We start from the raw sequence: 19,153 nt of genomic DNA on the forward strand, positions 1-19,153 counted from the left end.
GATATATAGTTTGTTTAACTGCTTTGGGTTTAAAAAAACATTTATATTCATTGCTATCTTTGTTTTTCTTTGAATTTTGGAGGGTGAATGATACTTCAATTTGGGACTTTAGACGGTTTTCTAAAAAATATCCGACCAGTCCTTCATCTCATTTGAGACTTATGTGTTTGGGTAATTTAAGCCGAAAGAAATGCACAGGTTTTTCGTCACCTCATTACATCAATTTATTGACAAAATTAAGTTTCAATCATAATAGTGGCTGAAAGCGAATCGCATCAATTTTGATTTTACATATCATATGTGGTGGCTTAATCATCTATCTTGTTTGGAAATCATTATGTAATAGTGTTTGTTTGCCTCTTTTTCGTTTCATGCTTTTCATAGACTTTTGATGTAATTTGATATTTTCTTTCCTAATATTCTTTTGCCATTTCTTGTACTCGAAATAAAAGGTTTTTTGTGAATAAATATAATCTCTCAAAAAAAAAACTTCTTAAAAAAAATAATAATATGTATAATAAAAAAATTTATTAGGCTTTGCAACGTCATTAATGACAAAAATCAACTTTTTTTTTTTGAGAGAACAAAAATCAACATTTAATTTGCCTAAAAATGTGTCTTTCATCATCTTCATCTATAAACTCAAACAAATCAAAATCATATTCAATAAAGTTAAAAATTTATATCATCTTAAAAAATCAAAATCCTAATTTTGGAAATCTTAAGAAATCCAAAAATTTACCCAAAACTATGACAATAAAAGAACAGTGAAAAAAAAACATAAACCAAAGAGAAAGAGGCAAAACTCATTAAGGTGAGAAAAAACTATACCCAGCACCTTGAATTCATCAAGTTGTTGTTGTTGAGCACTTCCAACCTTGAGTAATCAATCCCTTGATCCTCGCAGATCTATGTTAGTCTACAACGAAGATTGCTTGGATCTTGGTAAAAGAAAAACCAATAAACTATCATTTTGGATGTGAAAATGGTGTCTTGCCTGGCATACAAAGACAATTAAACAACGATACTAGTAATCGGTATCCAAGTGTGTTATGTGAACTAAATATAGAAATGAAATTTAAGCTAAAAAATTACATGTTCTGTCTTGTTCATTGGGCGAACTAGCTATGATTATTAAAAAGTTCAGAATTTAGGAACCTTGATATCCGTTATTGTTTTGAATACCTTTGAAAAAGTAGAAACCTATATGTACCCCTACGTGCGTAAGTGGATCTCTCTATAAGACTGACAACCCTAAACACTAAAACCCGTACGAACTCTGGTGTAATGGTTGTCACTGACAACTAGAGGGCAATGAACCCATGCCTCTGAGAGATTAAGACCTCACACGCACCTACCCGTGTAATCAGTAGGTGTAACTTGACAGTTGGTAGGTAGTAAAACCTCACGAACTCATCACTTAGATAGAAAATGCTAAAAGCTAAATAAGACTTGACTGTTAAGTAATTCCAACACATAAATAGAAGGGATTCGAAGAATCCTTACTACCGATAACATTATGCAATCAAAAAAGGTAAACATTGCTCAGTTTCAAACAAATCAAACTGCAAAACTCCTTAACTCTTTATCTTTTTATTTTAATTGTTCCCAAATAAGTAACGTAAATCGCCTAGTTGGAACAACAAACCATGTGGATAAGATATTCTACTTACACTTATTACTTGGTAAACGATTTGATACACTTTCCTAAATCCGACGATCAGGGATCAAAGTGGTCATAGCAAAGAATATTTATTGGGTAAAAGGATTGAAGGATTGCATGCTAGATTGATTCGAAGACGTTTGGATTCATTATTCAATTTCAAGGATCTTGAAGATTTGAGGCATTTTTAGTGACTGCATAGTGTATAAGATTTAGGATTGTGGTGATTCGTAAATTTAAGGAACCTTTGTAATTGACTCTTGTAAATATTTTCAACATTATAATGGATGCCTGTATAAGAGGTGTTTTCTTCTATGAAGAGAAGATGTACCCCTAGAGAGGACGAAAAGGGGAAACCTCTATAAATCAGGTGTTTTTCTTTCCCTAACTGTTTAATTTCAACAATTTGAATTTGATTTATGATAATTAGTTAATTAAGTTAATTGATATATGCTTGGTGATTTAATAAATTCCAAAATCTATTTTCAAGAAGGTTGATTCATTAGTTCAAGCACTTCCACATTAGAAATTAACTTGTCAATTAATTCATATTAGATGATTGCAAACGTTGTTAGAGACAACCGAATGAGATAGCCCACATGTTAGTTTGAGATGTCACATTCATAGCTAGTCTTCATAGTTGTAATGATTCACCGTCATGTATTATTGAACTGATATATAATGAAATGTTATAAGTTTTTCCCCTTAAAAAACAACAATTTTTTTGTCATGCAAAAAATATGTTTGATTGTGCTTTATTTCAAAATACTTTGTAAAATAATTATAAATAACTAATTCTTAGAACAAATCCAAAAAACTTGCAAGGTAATATTAATTTGAAAGAAATCTATATTTACGAAAAGAAATATGCATAAGATCTTGATTGATTTTTTTTTTTTTTTGAAGGATCTTGATTGAATTTTTTGTTTAAAATATGTAACCACGTTATTTTTTTATGGGAACCACTATATCTTTAAATGAAATAAAAGATGTTGAATGGTATCTAAGTAAAAGTAAATAGAGAATTCAGTCAAAAAAAAGTAAATAGAGAATATTTTTTGAAGGAAAAAGTAAATAGACAATTATATTTGCAATGCGTATAATTATTATAACTTAACAAAAAAAAAAAGTGTGTATGCCAATGATCCAAATTGATTTATTTGGTTTTTTTAGTGTCCAGGGTTCGAATACCAATCTTACATATATTATGCATTGTCCTTACCAACTGAGCTAAGTTCACGGATACATTTATTTGGGTTTCTTAAAAGGTTGTTATTGGGTTTATCTCTCAAAAAAAATTATTGGGTTTCTTAAAAAAAAAAAAAAAAATTGCTCTTCTTCCATAAAAAAATTGCTCCCTCTCATACAAACTGACGGAAATACCCCTATGTGACTTAAGTCGCGCAGATATTATCTTTGACTTAAGTCACCTCTGCTACATTGGTACATCCCACGTGAGTTAACTCAAGTAGATTATAACTCAGCGTGAGTAAACTTGTGTAGGTTATAACCTCAATGTAAGTTAACTCATGTAGATTATAACTCATCGTGAATTAACTCTTGTAGATTATAACTCATCGTGAGTTAACTCATGTAAGTTATATTTCAACGTGAATTAACTCATGTTCGTTATACTTGACTCACGTGAGGATATTTTTGAGTGAGAATTTTTTATGGGAAAAGAAAAAGTTATGGGCCCAACTTTCTCTTTGGTTGGTGATCGAAAATATCGTACCAAAGACAACGAAGTATAATACTCCCTCCGGTCCTATTTACAAGAAAAAGTTGACTTTTTAGATACATTGAATAATATATGTATCTAGTCAAGAACCTAAACCAAATACATAAATTATTTAATGTATTAAAAAGTAAATTGTCTCTTGTAAATAGGACCGGAGGGAGTAAAAAAAAAAAAAAAAGCTATCATGGTTGTTATCATTACTATAAATCCATATTTGTATTACCATTTTAATTTCCGTAATATTAAATTTAACATAATAAACAAAAACAACCGTATTATAATTATGATTGGTGTGGTAATCCACTGGATTGTATTTAGTGGTGTTTGGAATTAGTGAAGAGGCTATGTGTTACCCTATTTTTATGTTGGGAAATGTTAACTTGTGCCCTTGGGGCATAAGTTAAGAAACCAAATGTAGAAAGTTTTTTTTGGAACTTGTGCATTCAATATCTTAAAAGTTGCAAAAGTTATACTTTCAATATAAAATTTATTTTTAATTTTCTTTTCAAGCTCCTTACCTTGTGCCCTAAGGGCACAAGTTAACATGACCCTTTTATGTTTTGGCAGCTTTTTTGGTTTTTGTTTTAGAGTAACTATTCTTATTTCTACTTATCACAATCTCTTATTTTAAAAGTTTAAAAGAAAACAAAACTTTTGTGTGTAAGTATAAGTTATATGTCTCACATCGGATAGAAAAGTGGAGGTTGAACATTTAATAAGTGGGAGGACCCTTAAGGTTTTCGTTAAGAGTGTGTCGTCTCTCTCACTTATGTGGTTGCTCTACCTAGATGTGGGTGGTCCCCATTGCTCCCCTTGTGACCCAATAGTGGCATCGGAACTTGATTTGACGAATGTTACGACCGACTCTTTGGGTCTAAAGTTTTCCTAACAAGGTGTTCAGGCGGCCGATTCCATTGCGAAGAAAGCAAGAACGACGATGCAAGCTAGCAAGTATTTGCAAATGACCGATTCTGTTGTGAAGAAAGCAGAAATGGCGATACAACGAAGTATTTGCGGATGACCGATTCTGTTGCAAAGAAAGCAGCAACGGCGATACAAGCAAGTATTTGTGGATGACCGATTCTGTTGCAAAGAAAACAACAATGGAGATACAAGCAAGTATTTGTGAATGAAAGAGCTTTCGTTTGAGGGGGGAGCATAATGAATTGATAGACTCATACTTGTAGGGCAGTGTATTGTGCAAGTGTGAGTTGTTCCACATCAGATAGAAAAGTAGAGGTTAAACAAATTATAAGTGGGAGAGCCCATAAACTCATTGCATGATAAATCAGAGATTTAGAAAAATGTCAACATATAATGATAATACAATATATGTCATTTGTTGTTCTTACATATGTATTTTCATGAATTGATTTTTGATGACTTATAAAAAATCATATTCAATTTCTTTCAATATGAATATTCTAATTGAGGTGTATCGTTGGAAAGAATTTCAACAACAAAAAATCATATTATTGTTTAACAAAATAATAATTTGTGTGACTTGTTCAAAATTGATCTAAAAAGGAATTTACACATTTTGTTTCTAAACTAATATTAAACATGTTCCTGTCATGAAAGTTTTCACTACTACAGAAATTATTTTTTACATCAGTTGGAAACGACTTTTTACATCAGTTTGTAACCGATGTAAACTGATGTGATGTGGTAAGTCCACATCCTTTCACATCAGGTTGCGACTGATGTGAAATCTTGAATTTCTACATCAGGTCCGCTTGCACTGATGTAATAGACGCACTTTGAAATTTAACCCTGCAGTTTTCACATCAGTTATACGATGGGGACTGATGTTAAATATGTATATTTCACATCAGTTTTCAAAATCACTGAAGTGAAATAATTTTTTTTTCTAAATATTTTTTTTAAATGGCTTATCAAATAAGCTTGACCCCTGCTTTTTTTTTAATAGTAATAAAATGAAAACAAATTATGGATAATTTTAATGCAAAAAAAAAGTTATATTATCTAATTGGATATTACATAATCAATCCTCAATATTCCAATCTATAAAAGAGGCATAAGCATACAATATAGCTAGAAATAATCCATTAAAACAATTTTAGGCAGAAATTTCAAACAAAAAAAAAATCCACAGCAGAATCATTATTGGATTTCCCCAACTATGTCCAGTTTTAGCTTTGGAAACCCCAATACCTAAAGGAAGCATATAAATCATCACCCCAGGATATGTTCCTCTTTGTATACTGAGTACACCATTCGTTAAGGCACGTTCATAATAATCTGCGTATGAGACTTCTTTTGTCCATCTAAACAGGTGCCGCGAAACCTGAAATCATTATCTTGCAACATAAATACTTCAACAGAATAAACTAAGAATCATCTCTGAATATCAAGTAATGTATCACACTGACATAGGAACACATATTCAACAATAAATCATAAATATAATACCAATAAACTACTTTTTTTTCAAGTCCAATGAACTACCATATGATAATAAATTTAGCAGATGCGCATTTTTATAAACTTTGAATAATTTGTCTTTATATGCTATTTTGGGGGGCTTATGATAATAAGCTGAAAACAACATATGTGCATATCATTATCATAAGATATTTCCATAACTCTTACAAATACATACACAAGTGTTTAGTCATACAATGAGCCCAAAAAAGTTCTTCCATACAACCTATGTTAATGAAAAAACTTAGACATATCATTACCACACTTGAAATTTATTTCTACAACCCTCACTTGCATCTTTTCTATTTCCATTTCCTAACATCTTCCCCTTAAAATTCTTCACACACGCTATCACTAGCATTTTTTAATTAATTAGTATCATTATGTCCAAACCACAACTTGATTTGAATGTTCGATGTGCACCTTGTTTCCTCTTTGAGATCTCTCTTTAACTAGTCCCTCATCACATGTTCATGATAGGTCAGAGTTATGTTACAATTTAAGTTAATTACATAAATAATTACTCAAAAGAGTAGAGTTAAAATAGAAGTCTAGACACAAAGAGTAGTGTACAATTACTATGTTGATGTTAGTTATGATGTATATAAACAGATCAATTGTGATTTCAAGACAAACACTTGCAAAACCCTAATTGCATCTTTTACAATACGAAATGAAAGATAGAGGAAGAGTACCTGGATGCCATCATTCCTCTGTTTTCTCTGCTTCAAAGAAGCTTGACTTTGTAACTGGAGCTCGCGGACAGAATTTAGTATTTCTGCAAAAAAACCTTCTTTTTGTAGTCTCTATATGATTTTTCTCCACCTCTTCTAATCTTGACAGTCTTTCAGGATCTATATGAGATAGGCGGTACAGACTAATTCCATTCCATGCTCAGATATTGGAAAATCATGCATGTATCAGGAAAAAATAAACTAAATCACTGCACACCAAGTCGTGTATACTTAACTAGTATAAAATTATATTTCCTTGTTCCTACATAATTGTATGCATGTATGAATGGGTTTGCATGTGTCTATCTGCCTGTGTTTTTCAACCAGACGCTTTTTTTTGTTTATTTGTAGAAAGAATTGATAAATAACACTCACATTGTGACAATGTTTATGATCCTAGATTTACAGTAAGATAATATCGAATTTTTCAAGCCAAAGTGTATAAAATAAATATGTAGAAGTCTAAGATCAATTAAAGGAGTTGACCAATAAGGGGATACAAACTGATTGCAACAACGAAACCTGAACATCTATAGATGTGAACCATAATCTATGATATATGTGCTATGAATAGTAAGTTCAAACCCAAAAGTGGGGGGGAGGCAATTCTGGTTTAAAAATAGAAAATCACCTCAGAATCTCGTCTCTTCCTCAATTGATTATCAGCATCCATGGCAAATGGATCTCCAACTCCATACAATGGACCGCGTAATCTCATCATGCCTCAATCAAACAATTTCCGGTCAGGAACATTCAACATTAAGCCAGTATTCAGAACTCACATCAGACCGAACCTTTGACTGCAACTCTGCTAACTGCCAGAAGAGAAGTCCTTGCCAACAAGGACTTGTTTCTTGTCATTTCTCAGTTATAGTTTTAATAGAAATATAATAAGTGAAGGACAATTAAGTGACATGCTGTAAGGAATTTCAGCTATCAATTTGTGAAAAATAGATGACAACAATCACTGTCAAGCCTCTTCCCGCTACGTGGGATGGACTACAACAGGAAGTTACACGAGATTTAGAGTAGAAAAACATCAAGGTTAGACATGACTCACAGTACGCTAAACATTGAAGGTTCTAGAATAATATTTACCTTCAGTCCATAAAGTTCAAGCAGGCACTTTGTTTCGATAATGCATCTTCAAGATCTGTTATTAAATCATCTCCGGAACTCCCTACATCACCCTGGATTCACGAAAAATAGAAACATTGTTGTATAATTCTTATCAAAACTTTGTAAACTCTAACCAACATAAATCACGGCACACAACTGATAAATAAAAGAACATAACAATATCAGAAGTGTGCACAACAAAGCTATAGGAGTGAAGCTATAATAATGAACAAATAAAATGCCAAAATATCTTCCTACATAACTTTCTAGGTTAATTCAATTTACACAAAAATCAATTCTTTCTTAGGGGCTTATATAGGTCTTCTCCACAAATGTTGTACCACTTAAAGTGAGATTCTACCATCCTTTCACATTTAGCATAGTTGACCAACATTGACTGAGGGCGATGTATAATGATATTTCATATGCTTAATATGTTCACCATGATTCCATTTATCCATTTAAGAAGCCGTATTGAGAAAAGGCATGACTGATTTCGTTACCACATCAAACCATTCCAAGCAAAAAGCAAACATGAAACAGGGTAATCCTCATCTACAGTCCTAAAAAAATATTATTGACACACTCTAGAACTCAAAAGAATAAAAAATTAAAATCAGCAAAACAAATTGCAATTCCATTCAATTCAATTAAAACCTTCTCAAATTTAATCCTACAACATTCAGCTTCTGAAGGAAATTCGTTAATGATGCACAATCCTCACACCCAAAATCTTAAAATTTTTAATGCGAATTGTGAAGAAATAAAAAAGACCCATTAATTAAAAAGGAAAGGTACCTTGAATTTGGATTGTTTGAGAATAGGAGCATCACCGGTGGCTCTGAGATGAACAACCACTGTCACAAAAAGATGAAAACAAAATCAAATTGAGAAAGAGAAAAGAAAAGATTGAGTGATTGATTGATGAAGAAGAAGAAGAAGAAAAAGTAACCTTTACGAACAGAAGTGAGTAGGGCACAAATATATCAAGCTGCGAAGTTCTACTACTAAGATGTACAATTCAATACAATTATTGGTTAAGCTATATACGAGTTTCTAAACCACCATGATCCATAACTAAATTGACATAATATATTCCAAAAACATAAGGCATGAATAAAAACTAAAAATGTAGCTCCAATATGTAAAGACACTCCTAAAATGAAGGCATTTCAAACCAACAGATTGTGAAGAACACCGTGTTAATTCTTGTTCCATTTCTACCTTGCAAGAATCTTTAAGTTCAACAAAAATATTGTACTTTGATTGTATGCAATCTGAGTTTGTGCTGAAGCGTGTGGCAACAACTAAAGAAAAACAATATATATTCACATTTTGGAATTAGCAGGTTACATCGACCAGCAACTGTCATTTTAGTGTTAGCCCCATGCCATAGAACAAGCGTAGTTGACAACCAGTTTTCCATCAAAGCCAAAATTCTGAAAAATCAAAGTGGCCCATAAGAGAAAATGAAAACATAAGGATATAATCAAAGATACTCTAGTATGATAAATTGATTCTGTGAGATAAACTAAGATACACAATATAAAAAGGGACAAAAATATGGACATCAGGCTTGTCACATATGGGATGGCTTAACGAGCATGACACATGCCTTACAAAACCAGCAAGTTTTCATGCTTGATGAGGGAAATTGGATAGACAAAAAGCAACCGTGGTTCAGTTCTACTACTGTTTCTGAAATTTAGGTTTCTTTCAAACTTATGAGACTATAACTATGAGCTCATACTAGAAGTAATCTGAAAATGCTAGAGTAAAATTACTTAACATGTTGCAATTAAATGCACTTTAAGTAATAGTCAGATTCTACCATTTACATGAAATAAATCTGCTGGAGCATTGTGATAGGGACCTTGGTGTTATAGGTTGTCCAATTCCCCCATTAAGCAGTATGAAATGATTGGTGGAGTATTTAAGTGCCTTAGTTATTCCCCCCCCCCCCTGATATCTAGCTTTTAATGGAGGGTTCCTCAAGTGTTTGGATAATTATCAATTGGTATTATTGCTGGTTGCCGATAGCTCAAATAGGTAAAGCGCTGTAGTGTGCAACCACCGGGATGTCAGCTCTCAAGAGCGGTGCTATGATAGGAATTTGAGTATTATGGAGTGCCCAAGTCTCACATTGAGTAGTATGAGATGCTTTTAAGGGAGGGTTCATATGAGCTAATGGTTCCAGTAGTACTTCTATCTAGACACCTTCTAACTACAGATATTAATTGTCGCAGAGAAGCTCAACAACTACCATACGGCTCTACCAATCCCCGCCTCAAAAAATAAAATGTCATAAACAATACTACAACATTGAAACTATAATTAACAAGAAGAAAAAGGCATCATAATATTCACTAACAAAGAACGAAAAGCCAAGCAATTTTATGTTTTTACCAAACAAAGAGATAGCCACAAAAAGGCCAAAACCTACAATTTTTCCTCTATAGTTTTTACACAACAAAGATAACAAGAAGAATCATCACGACATGAAATATTAATAACTCCAAAACCAGGATCAGAAATATGCATCATTTACATTCAATGCAAATATTAAAACAACAGAAAAAAGAATCCAATCATTTCTTACATTATACAAATCAATGACCAGTTCATCAGGGTTCGGTGAAAAGGCACTGTTGACATATACAAACTGCAAAACAAGAAAACAAAAAATTGAGCTTGCAGAGCCTTTAAAGAGCCAGATGAGGGTAGAGTAAATAGTTATTGTTTACCAATGACTCCCTGTGGAGCTGTCTGCGAAGAAAGTCTATCACTTTGGCAAATTTATCAGTTCCAGCTATCTGCCATGTCAAATATATATGTAAGATTTTTACACTTCAAAATTAAGAATACTTGTTATCATAGAATAAGAATACTTGTCGCAGAGAATACTTGTAAGATTTTACACTTCAAAATTAAGAATACTTGTTATAAACTTCAATTATAATAATATATCTAAAAAAAAAACTTCAATTATAATGAAGATATCAGATAACATCCCGTGATCACCATGCCAATAAACTAAGATCTTGTAAGTACTATTTCCAAGTAAAAAAACAATCATTCATCAACATCTGTACTATGATATTATTTTGCAGATATTTTCAACAACCACAAAAAAGATTGAGAGTCTCACTCATCTTCTTTTCCTCCAATAAAAGCCTTCGATGTTCAACCAATTCATTGTCTTTGGCAACCCTGGATGAGAAAACAATTTTAAGTCTTCCATAGCCCAACACGCACACACGGCAACCATCACCACAAATAAACAAAAAAAAAAAATAGATTTTTCTAGTAACATCCCAAAACATTCAGTTACACCAAAGCTATTTAAAATTGATATATTTTTTTCTTTGGAAATAGTATCCGGCCCAAAGACCACCTAATCCGAGGGACCAATCCCACCATCTACTAGCAGGGGACCAATTGAAGTCGGCGTAAAGCTCTTTATGAACTGATCCAACACAAGCATTGTTAGCACGTTGAACTTAAGATCTTAGAGAGGAGCACACTCGTAAGTCCCAAGTCATACACCACCGGGACAAAATTGAATCATAATACTCAAATTGCCGTTGTTCATATAAATTTTTCAAAAATCCTTTTTTCAACATAAAAAAATCTACAAAATAAAAAAAGGGGGTAGAATGTAGAATATTACATACCTAACTGAAGTCAATTCATTTCCCAAATCATTAATTTGTCCAAGAAGCTTATCATTTTCAGTCCTCAAGTGATCTATCACTTCTTCCGCAGCTGTAACACAAATTAATTCACACAATCACAAATAATGAGAAACAACACAACACAAGCGTGTAAAATGAAGAATGGTACCAGAGACGAATTTGAGGAATTTGAGTTCTTGTTCCTTGTTAACATCTTCCAATTCGGAGTTCCCAATTTTCTGACTGTCGGGTTTGTTCTCTTCCTTCTCCATGATCCGGAAACAGAGAAAGATTGCGAATTTGAAGGAAGGGGATTGGGATGAACAAGAAAAGCGATCTGGGTTTTCTGAAGATACGAAATTGGGGAAGAAATTTGACAGTGAGGAATCGAATTTCGGAGATTAGGGTTTGGTAGATTTGAGTAGAAGTGGATATGAAAGGAAGGGTTCTAGATTTGTTTTGGAAGAAAGGGTTCGATGCAGGGAAGGAAAGGGTTCACGCAGAAGCAGAAGAAAAAGAAGAAAAGGAAAAGATAAGCTTGGAGATTCCGATTGAGAGTGAGAGCTTGGACGGTGAGGAAAGGGAAAAGGTAAAGTGATAAGGATTCACCTAAATTACTAATATGCCACCGCGTTTTTTTCCCATCATTTCAACTATCCACTGATGTAAATCTTATGTGCTATTAGGAATTCCCCTCATTTACTTATATCAACTGATGTAAAAAACCACAGTATGTATCTTTTCCTTCAGGTATTTTTTGTGCTGATGTGAAATCCAAAACCCCCTTGATGTTAAATCTATATTTTGTAGTAGTGTTTGTTGAATCATTGTTGAATGTCTACATTGTTGCACTTGCAAAATTTGGAGACAAAAATAGAGTATAAATATCAATGACATATCAGTATATGTTTGTGCATAAATATGTTGCATAAATACTTCTCTTCCAAATACTTGTGAAAAATATGTAATTGATTTCTATTATAATGAACTAATCATCTTGCATAGAATTATCATTTAAAGATGTTTATCTTTGAAAGAAAAAATTCAGAAATATCATCATCATGAAAATCTTTTGAAGAGAGAGATATTTTTTTTTTTGACATTGTGTCAAATGACTCTGATTTTATCGCTTCCACTAAATGAATCATTTTCTCTCTATTTCAAACATTATTGAACATGACCAAGTAGTCATAATTATCATTATTCATGTTTTATAATAAACTGAGATGAATATTAATCATGATACATGCTTAATTAAGTTTGATGTGACAATATGACTTCTCAAAAACATGATTCTTATGTGCAATATCCATTTTTTTTATATATCATACCCAATACTTTTTGATAGATGCCAAAACGGGGAGAGATATATATAATGAGAGAGAAACATAGGATGGGGAGAAAAATCCAAGATGGATTTAATCAATGAAGATTGTAAAGAATTAACCTCTTGCATATGTTTAGGGGGAGTTTAATTAAAATGATAAGAATTAAACTCTTGCACGTGCTTAGGGGGGAGCTTAATTTCATATTTATGAACATTCTTACATTTCTTATTATACACATCCATAAAACTTAAGAGTTATTCAAAAGAGGTTTGTCATCATCAAAAAGGGGGAGATTGTTGAAACAAAAATCTTTTTGATGAATGTTTTAATGATAACAAACCTTATGGAATAAACACTAAGTTTTATGAATTGTAATCTACTGATGTTTGCACTTGAGTCTTTTCACAGAAGGTGACAAGAAAGAAGTATCTGACAAGTGCATATATATACTCATTGAAAGAATACCAAAACAGTAGTATCACAAGCTCAAAGAAGATATAAAAAGAATATTGTTTGAATCAAATGAGTGTTGATTGAAGATTCAAAAAGAAGATGAATTTTATGATCAATTGACTCATCCTCGTACCACATGTTTTCAACAAAGCCTTAAAGATTCGAGGAATAAAGGGTTAATATTTGAAAGGAATGATCTTCAAATAGCTTCTAAAAAAGTTTAAGGAAAAGGCACAAAAGTTTCATTCAAGAGAATGGTTGAATGCACCTTCATGATTACATGCATGCCTAAACTAAAACATCTCAAAGATACTCAATGAAGAAGAAACATTGTGTAAAATCACCAAGAGAAATTATGAGATAAATCACATCATCAGCAAATTAATTCAAGGTTAATTAACTGGGAATGTGTCGTCATCTTATATAGAAGATAACATTATCAACTCCGATGAAAGAATGTTCTCATGATGAGGATTCATATTACACTTGAAATTATTCTCTTCATTTCATCAAAATGATTAGAATCAACTTTGAAGAGAAACCAATTCATGAATGAATTATTTATTAAGTCATTCATTAATGATATTGATTGGAGAAATATCAAAGAAGAAAATTCATGATCATATGCTTGGAGATTCTATCATAAAAGACTTATGATGGTTCAAGAATCTTCCATGACTATTCAAGATATGATTTGGAGAATAGAAATCAATCGAAGGAATTTTGACTTTGAGAAAGGTTTCTCATGTTCCTACAAATATCATTCTGGTCATATAAAGTGAAGAAAACCTCCTCATTTGATGTTTTAAAAGATAACAAAAATATTACAATTATTATTTTGTTATCCACTAATGTGTTTTGTGAGAATGTTCAGTGAGAATGATCTGGAGAACGTTCTGTTCACTGTTCACAAAGCAAATGAATAATTTTCATCAAAAGACAAGTCATCAAAATGGAAAGCATGACATAAATCCAATACAAGAATTTTTCTTGGGCCTTAATGATTTTTGATCCATTTGAAGCAAAGCCCATTAAGGAATATGTCTCCAAAGTTACTACCATATGACATCATCAAAGACATCATCTTATGACATCAAGATTACATCATCATAAGTGGCCTCCAAGCTTCTACAATCAAGAGAACAGCTGGTTGCACTTTTACAACTCATTATAGCTAGAAAAAGCGTGTCAAATATTTCTCAAGTCTAGCTGTATGCAGAGAACGTTCTGCAAGTGCAAAATTTCATGCTTTCTCTCCAAGCGTCAAGTGGAGCCAATTTTTTCAGTTTGAAATGAGTTCCAACATCTCTTTTTTAGCTTGATCTCCAAGACATACATCTCCTATAAATAGAGGACGTCTATGAAGGTTAAATGCAAGAGTTTTGATATACAAAAGCTTTGATATCTATCTCTCTCAAAGCAAAATCTATCAATCTCTTCAACATCTTTTTCGACAATCACAAAGCAAACTCCATAATCTTTCACTATATTTATCATCTTTATCTCTCATTGAGAACATCTTTTTGGGTTTGTATTTGTAAAAGGATGGTTTGTTTGAGAAGCAAAGATTCAAACAACATCCTACAATATTTTTGTTTGAGACTAAAGATCCAAACAACATTCTACAATATTTTTGTTTGAGACGCTAGATCCAAACAATCATCCTACAAAGTGAAACCTAGATCTCAAGTCTATTGGGCTTAATAGTTTGAGATAGGAAAAGTTCCAACCTTTCTTGTGTGATCAAGAATTGTAGAAGCCTGCTGAGGTTGATAATACATGTGTACTGGACTGATCTGGTGTGATCAAGACCTTATAGTGTTGGTTAGAAGTTTCTACCTACTGTATACTATAGTGGATAATCTCACACGAATTGTGGGGACTGGAAGTAGCCGGGTTTGGTGAACTAGGATAACTCTCCTGTGTTATTCTTCTCTCTCTCTCTCTCTCTCTCTCTCTCTCTCTCTCTCTCTCTCTCTCTCTCCCCTCTATTTTTTACACAATATACACACACTATCACAAGCATTAATATTTATCTCCAGAACATTCTGGTCCCAATTAATCTCAATCATATTAATCCAGAGTTCTCTGGTCCTAACTTAAAACTTAATATATTAATTAATTAAACTGCCTCCAGAACATTCTGGTTCAAGATAAAATAACTGATTAATATTTAACTAAAGTTTAAATTCAGTTTATAATATTGTTTTATCATTCTGCCTTTAAATTTCTCCAGAACATTCTGGTCCTTGCTAAACTAACTTTATAATTCAGCTTAATATCATTTATATTATTCTGCTTATATTATTATTCTCCATAACGTTCTGGTCCTTTATACATAAATTAATTATATATCTGTTAAACTAATACTAACCAAGAATTCTCTTGAGTATATAAAACTTATTTTAAAGTTTCAGAAATAATTTTAAAAGGGTCACAATTCAAATCCCCCTTTCCTTGTGACTATTTCTTCCACTTCATACTGATGGTCCAACTCATTTTATGTTTCTTCTTTTGTTTCAGCATTTTTTATTATGTAATTTTATTTTTATGTTTGAACAATTTTACTTGCTTTGTTGAAGTTTAACTCAGTTTTAACCCCCGTTATATAATTGTTCTTGAACTTGTTTATTATTGATGAATTTGCTTGTTTACTTGACTTTTTACAGTTTAGTAACAAATATTTGTTCAAGTGGTATTCCAAAAGTTCAAAAGGAGGAGTGACGTGTGATTTCAAAGGCGAAGTGTACGACAGTTAAAGATAGGTAGTCACAACTCCCATATATCATAACTGTAAGGTTCATGGCCAAATTTTACTTTTCAATTTACTTATATAGAGTGTTCCATGCAACTACATTTCTAGAACTTGCATTGTTTCTTTACTGTTAATTGGTCTATGTCATATACACACTGAGGCAAAAGTGTTTGGTCATGTGAGCCTTTTCAAGCCTACCCTGATTTTGATTGAATTTATCCTTTTGTAAGCCAATTTAAGCCGGTAGGTTTAAAACTTTTTGTTCGGTGACAAACTACATATTGAGCCTAGGGACTTTTAGTATTTGACCCAAAAATGTTATATTTGAGTTAGGCTATGTAGGGTGTTGCTAAACAATACGTTTGGGGTTGCTATTGGAATTTGCAACCAACTAAGTTTGGGGTGGGGTACTAGAGAACAAAGAACACTATCATGAAAAATACACTAAAAATGGTGTATAAAAAAAAAAAGAGAAAATAGATTGAAAAAGGGACGAACAATGAAAAATCTGAGTAACTTTAAACTTGATTGTCCCAACAAGTGACAAGTATTCTCTAGTACCTTTACAATTGTTTGTTTCAAAGGGTGAATGAGGGATTGAATCCATGTTTTAATTTTCGTAGGAGTGCCTAACTCAAATTTTGTGTAGCCTACTTATCCAAATTATATCCCACCTTTACCTAATCCCCGTTATAACCCTTAAAGACCTCAAAGTGTGTAATGACATTGATTTTGATTGACGTTTAGAAACTTTTCAAGCGTATGGTAATATGTAGATTGCATGTCGACTGTGTGTGAACCCTTTCATATTTTTGCGTGGAGTTGTGAATTGGTGGATGCGTACAAGTCAAACTAGCTCATCTTTAGCTAGTAAGGTGTTGAACTTTTGGGTACTATCGCTTGATTAGGTAATTGTTATTTTACTGTCGATTGTCAATTTTGCAAGTAAATTCCTTGAGGACAAGGAATGGTTCAAGTTTGGGGTTGTGATGACATATTGTCATTACGTAATTTTATATGTAATTTGATCACAATTTGGAGTTCACAAGGCAACTTATGCAGTAAGAAAAGCAGAAAACTGAAGAAATATGCAAAGAAGCAAAACGTGTCACGATTGGTTGAAAACGTGACACGATTTTAGAAGACCAAAAGCATGCATTCGACATTGTGCAAAACGTGTCATGATAGCAAAAACGTGACACGATTTGTTGAAACCCTAATTCAGCTGTTTGTTACTAAAAGGAAAACGTGTCACGATTTACTTAAAACGTGACACGATTTTAGCCAAATTTCTGTGCTTATTTAAGCTGAAGTCTATTTTGAAGACAAGGGTTACGATTTTGAGCAGAGCAAAGTGCGATTTTGAGACTACAAGACGGCTAGAAGGGTGATTTCTTCACTTTTTTACCAGTTCATGTATGTATTGATTCCTCTATTGATTATGTTATTTGTAAACACCATTATGAGTAGCTAAATCTCTTAGAGGTTAGGTTTGAGATGATTCTTTGTAACCCTAATTGAACCATGTTGCTGTGAAACTCTATTTATTGTGAATGACAATTTAGTTTTTATTCAATTCAATTGTCCTTAATGCTTTTTATATCCTAATCAAATATAAACATGATTTAGTGAGAACGAATGACTACTGACCCTAGCTTTTGACTTAGACCTAATTGAATTGTTCTAATAAACATGATTAGTCTAGGAATGGATAATTGTTTGTTAGTGATATTAGGTTAACGTGCTTAAACCTTCGAAGATTATTGGACCACCTAAGGAAATAGGGGTTGTAGTTTAAGAAGAGGGTCCTAACTCAAGGGATTGATTAGGACTATTTTGTTAACTATCGTGGAACTAGAGAATCATTCATAAGAATAGGTGCAGTATACCAATTAGGGGAACATCGATGACTCGAAAGATCTGACTTCTTCTCTCTCATATTCTTAAAAACCAACTTTAATTTCAGTCTTTACTTTTATGCAATCAAACCAATCTTCTGTCTACTGACAAATCAAAAGAACCTTTATACATCCTTTTTAATAACGTAATTGAATTATTGAGATTAAAACCAGTCATTGTGGGAACGATATTTTTACTACTTCAATAGTATTTAGTACACTTGCCAATTGTCTATCAATATGCAATCTATTAGGGGTCCGAGAATAGAAATGCAGTATCTCTTGATGTCGTTGTTTGAGAATAAGTATGTGTATCACTGTAGGAAAAATTCTGATTTCGATGATGTCAAATATATTTTCTAGGTGTATCCGGAATATATTAAATGGTTTAACACGTTCTTTATTATGCTTGTGTTGGATTCCACTTATAAGTTCAACAAATATCGTCTTTCGTTTCTTGAGTTTGTTGGTGTCACTTCTACCTAGTTGACGTTCTCTATTGCATTTGCTTATATGATGTATGAGAAGAAAGATAACGTCACTTGGGCTCTTGAGAGGTGTCGTGATTTGTTGCAGTCCAAAGATATTTCACCTTAAAGTCGTTGTCACTGATCGGGACAATGTTTTGATAAATGATGTTGATATTGTTTTCCTATAGGCTAGTACCTTATTGTGTGAGTATAACATTGGAAGAAATGTTAAGAGAAAGTCAAGTCAAGTGAAGTGGTAAAGATAATCATGGTTGCTTGGGAGGCTATTGTGAATTGTGATACAAAACAAGCATATTTTGATAATTGTGACCGATTCAAAATTGTATGCAACAAGTTTCCTAAGATTCAAAGTCGGGCGGCGGGTTATGAGGTAATAGGATATAATGATTTGTACCTTGTAGAAAACCTTGACCCTAAAGAGAAGGTTGTTGCTAACAAGAAGGTTAGACATGGAGTCAAGTTATAAAAGGATGAAAGCTTTACTCTTGATGATTGTAGCATAAATCTTGGAGCGCATTAGTTGAAATGTATATCATCAGTTGAAATGTGTAATGATATAAATTTAAATTTTTTGATATGATATAATAATGACTTTTTGATATAATTATAACCTCTTTGTTCTTTATATTAGTTTACATAATGAAAATTTGTTGACTCCACAACGATATAAAATCAGTGCATGATGTTTGTTGTAACCTGAAACATTTCGAATTATGTAATCCGAAAAATGCAAATAAAAAACATTCAGATTATAAAATCCGAACAATTGATATTTTGGAAGAAAAAAATAAGACGCGTGTGAATAAGGTGGGAAAAGTAATAGTCATGCAGTTAGGCCGCTAATAACTAGCT

The 19,153-nt window shown here is 32.5% G+C and overlaps 1 protein-coding gene across 10 annotated transcripts; it reads right to left on the reverse strand.

Annotated features, from left to right (window-relative positions):
- Window positions 1–5,342: 5,342 nt before the first annotated feature.
- LOC146905438 (uncharacterized) lies at window positions 5,343–12,191 on the reverse strand. Of its 10 annotated transcripts, none has more exons than XM_085725301.1 (11): window positions 11,546–12,191; window positions 11,377–11,467; window positions 10,851–10,912; window positions 10,447–10,515; window positions 10,302–10,364; window positions 9,035–9,141; window positions 8,501–8,559; window positions 7,682–7,773; window positions 7,215–7,398; window positions 6,545–6,627; window positions 5,343–5,712 (listed from the first exon to the last, which is right to left on the reverse strand). In XM_085725301.1, the coding sequence occupies exons 5-8, from the start codon at window positions 10,355–10,357 to the stop codon at window positions 7,684–7,686; spliced, it is 312 nt and encodes a 103-aa protein (XP_085581427.1). In that variant the 5' UTR covers window positions 10,358–10,364; window positions 10,447–10,515; window positions 10,851–10,912; window positions 11,377–11,467; window positions 11,546–12,191; the 3' UTR covers window positions 5,343–5,712; window positions 6,545–6,627; window positions 7,215–7,398; window positions 7,682–7,683. The 10 variants fall into 7 exon arrangements, with proteins under 10 accessions (XP_085581427.1, XP_085581435.1, XP_085581428.1 ...); XM_085725302.1 differs by having other exon boundaries at window positions 7,215–7,415; XM_085725303.1 differs by having other exon boundaries at window positions 7,215–7,429.
- Between the last annotated feature and the right edge of the window lie 6,962 nt (window positions 12,192–19,153).

Source organism: Medicago sativa, chromosome 7, assembly GCF_051527215.1.
Source record: "Medicago sativa cultivar Bolivia chromosome 7, Bolivia_mono, whole genome shotgun sequence".
Lineage (NCBI taxonomy): Eukaryota > Viridiplantae > Streptophyta > Magnoliopsida > Fabales > Fabaceae > Medicago > Medicago sativa.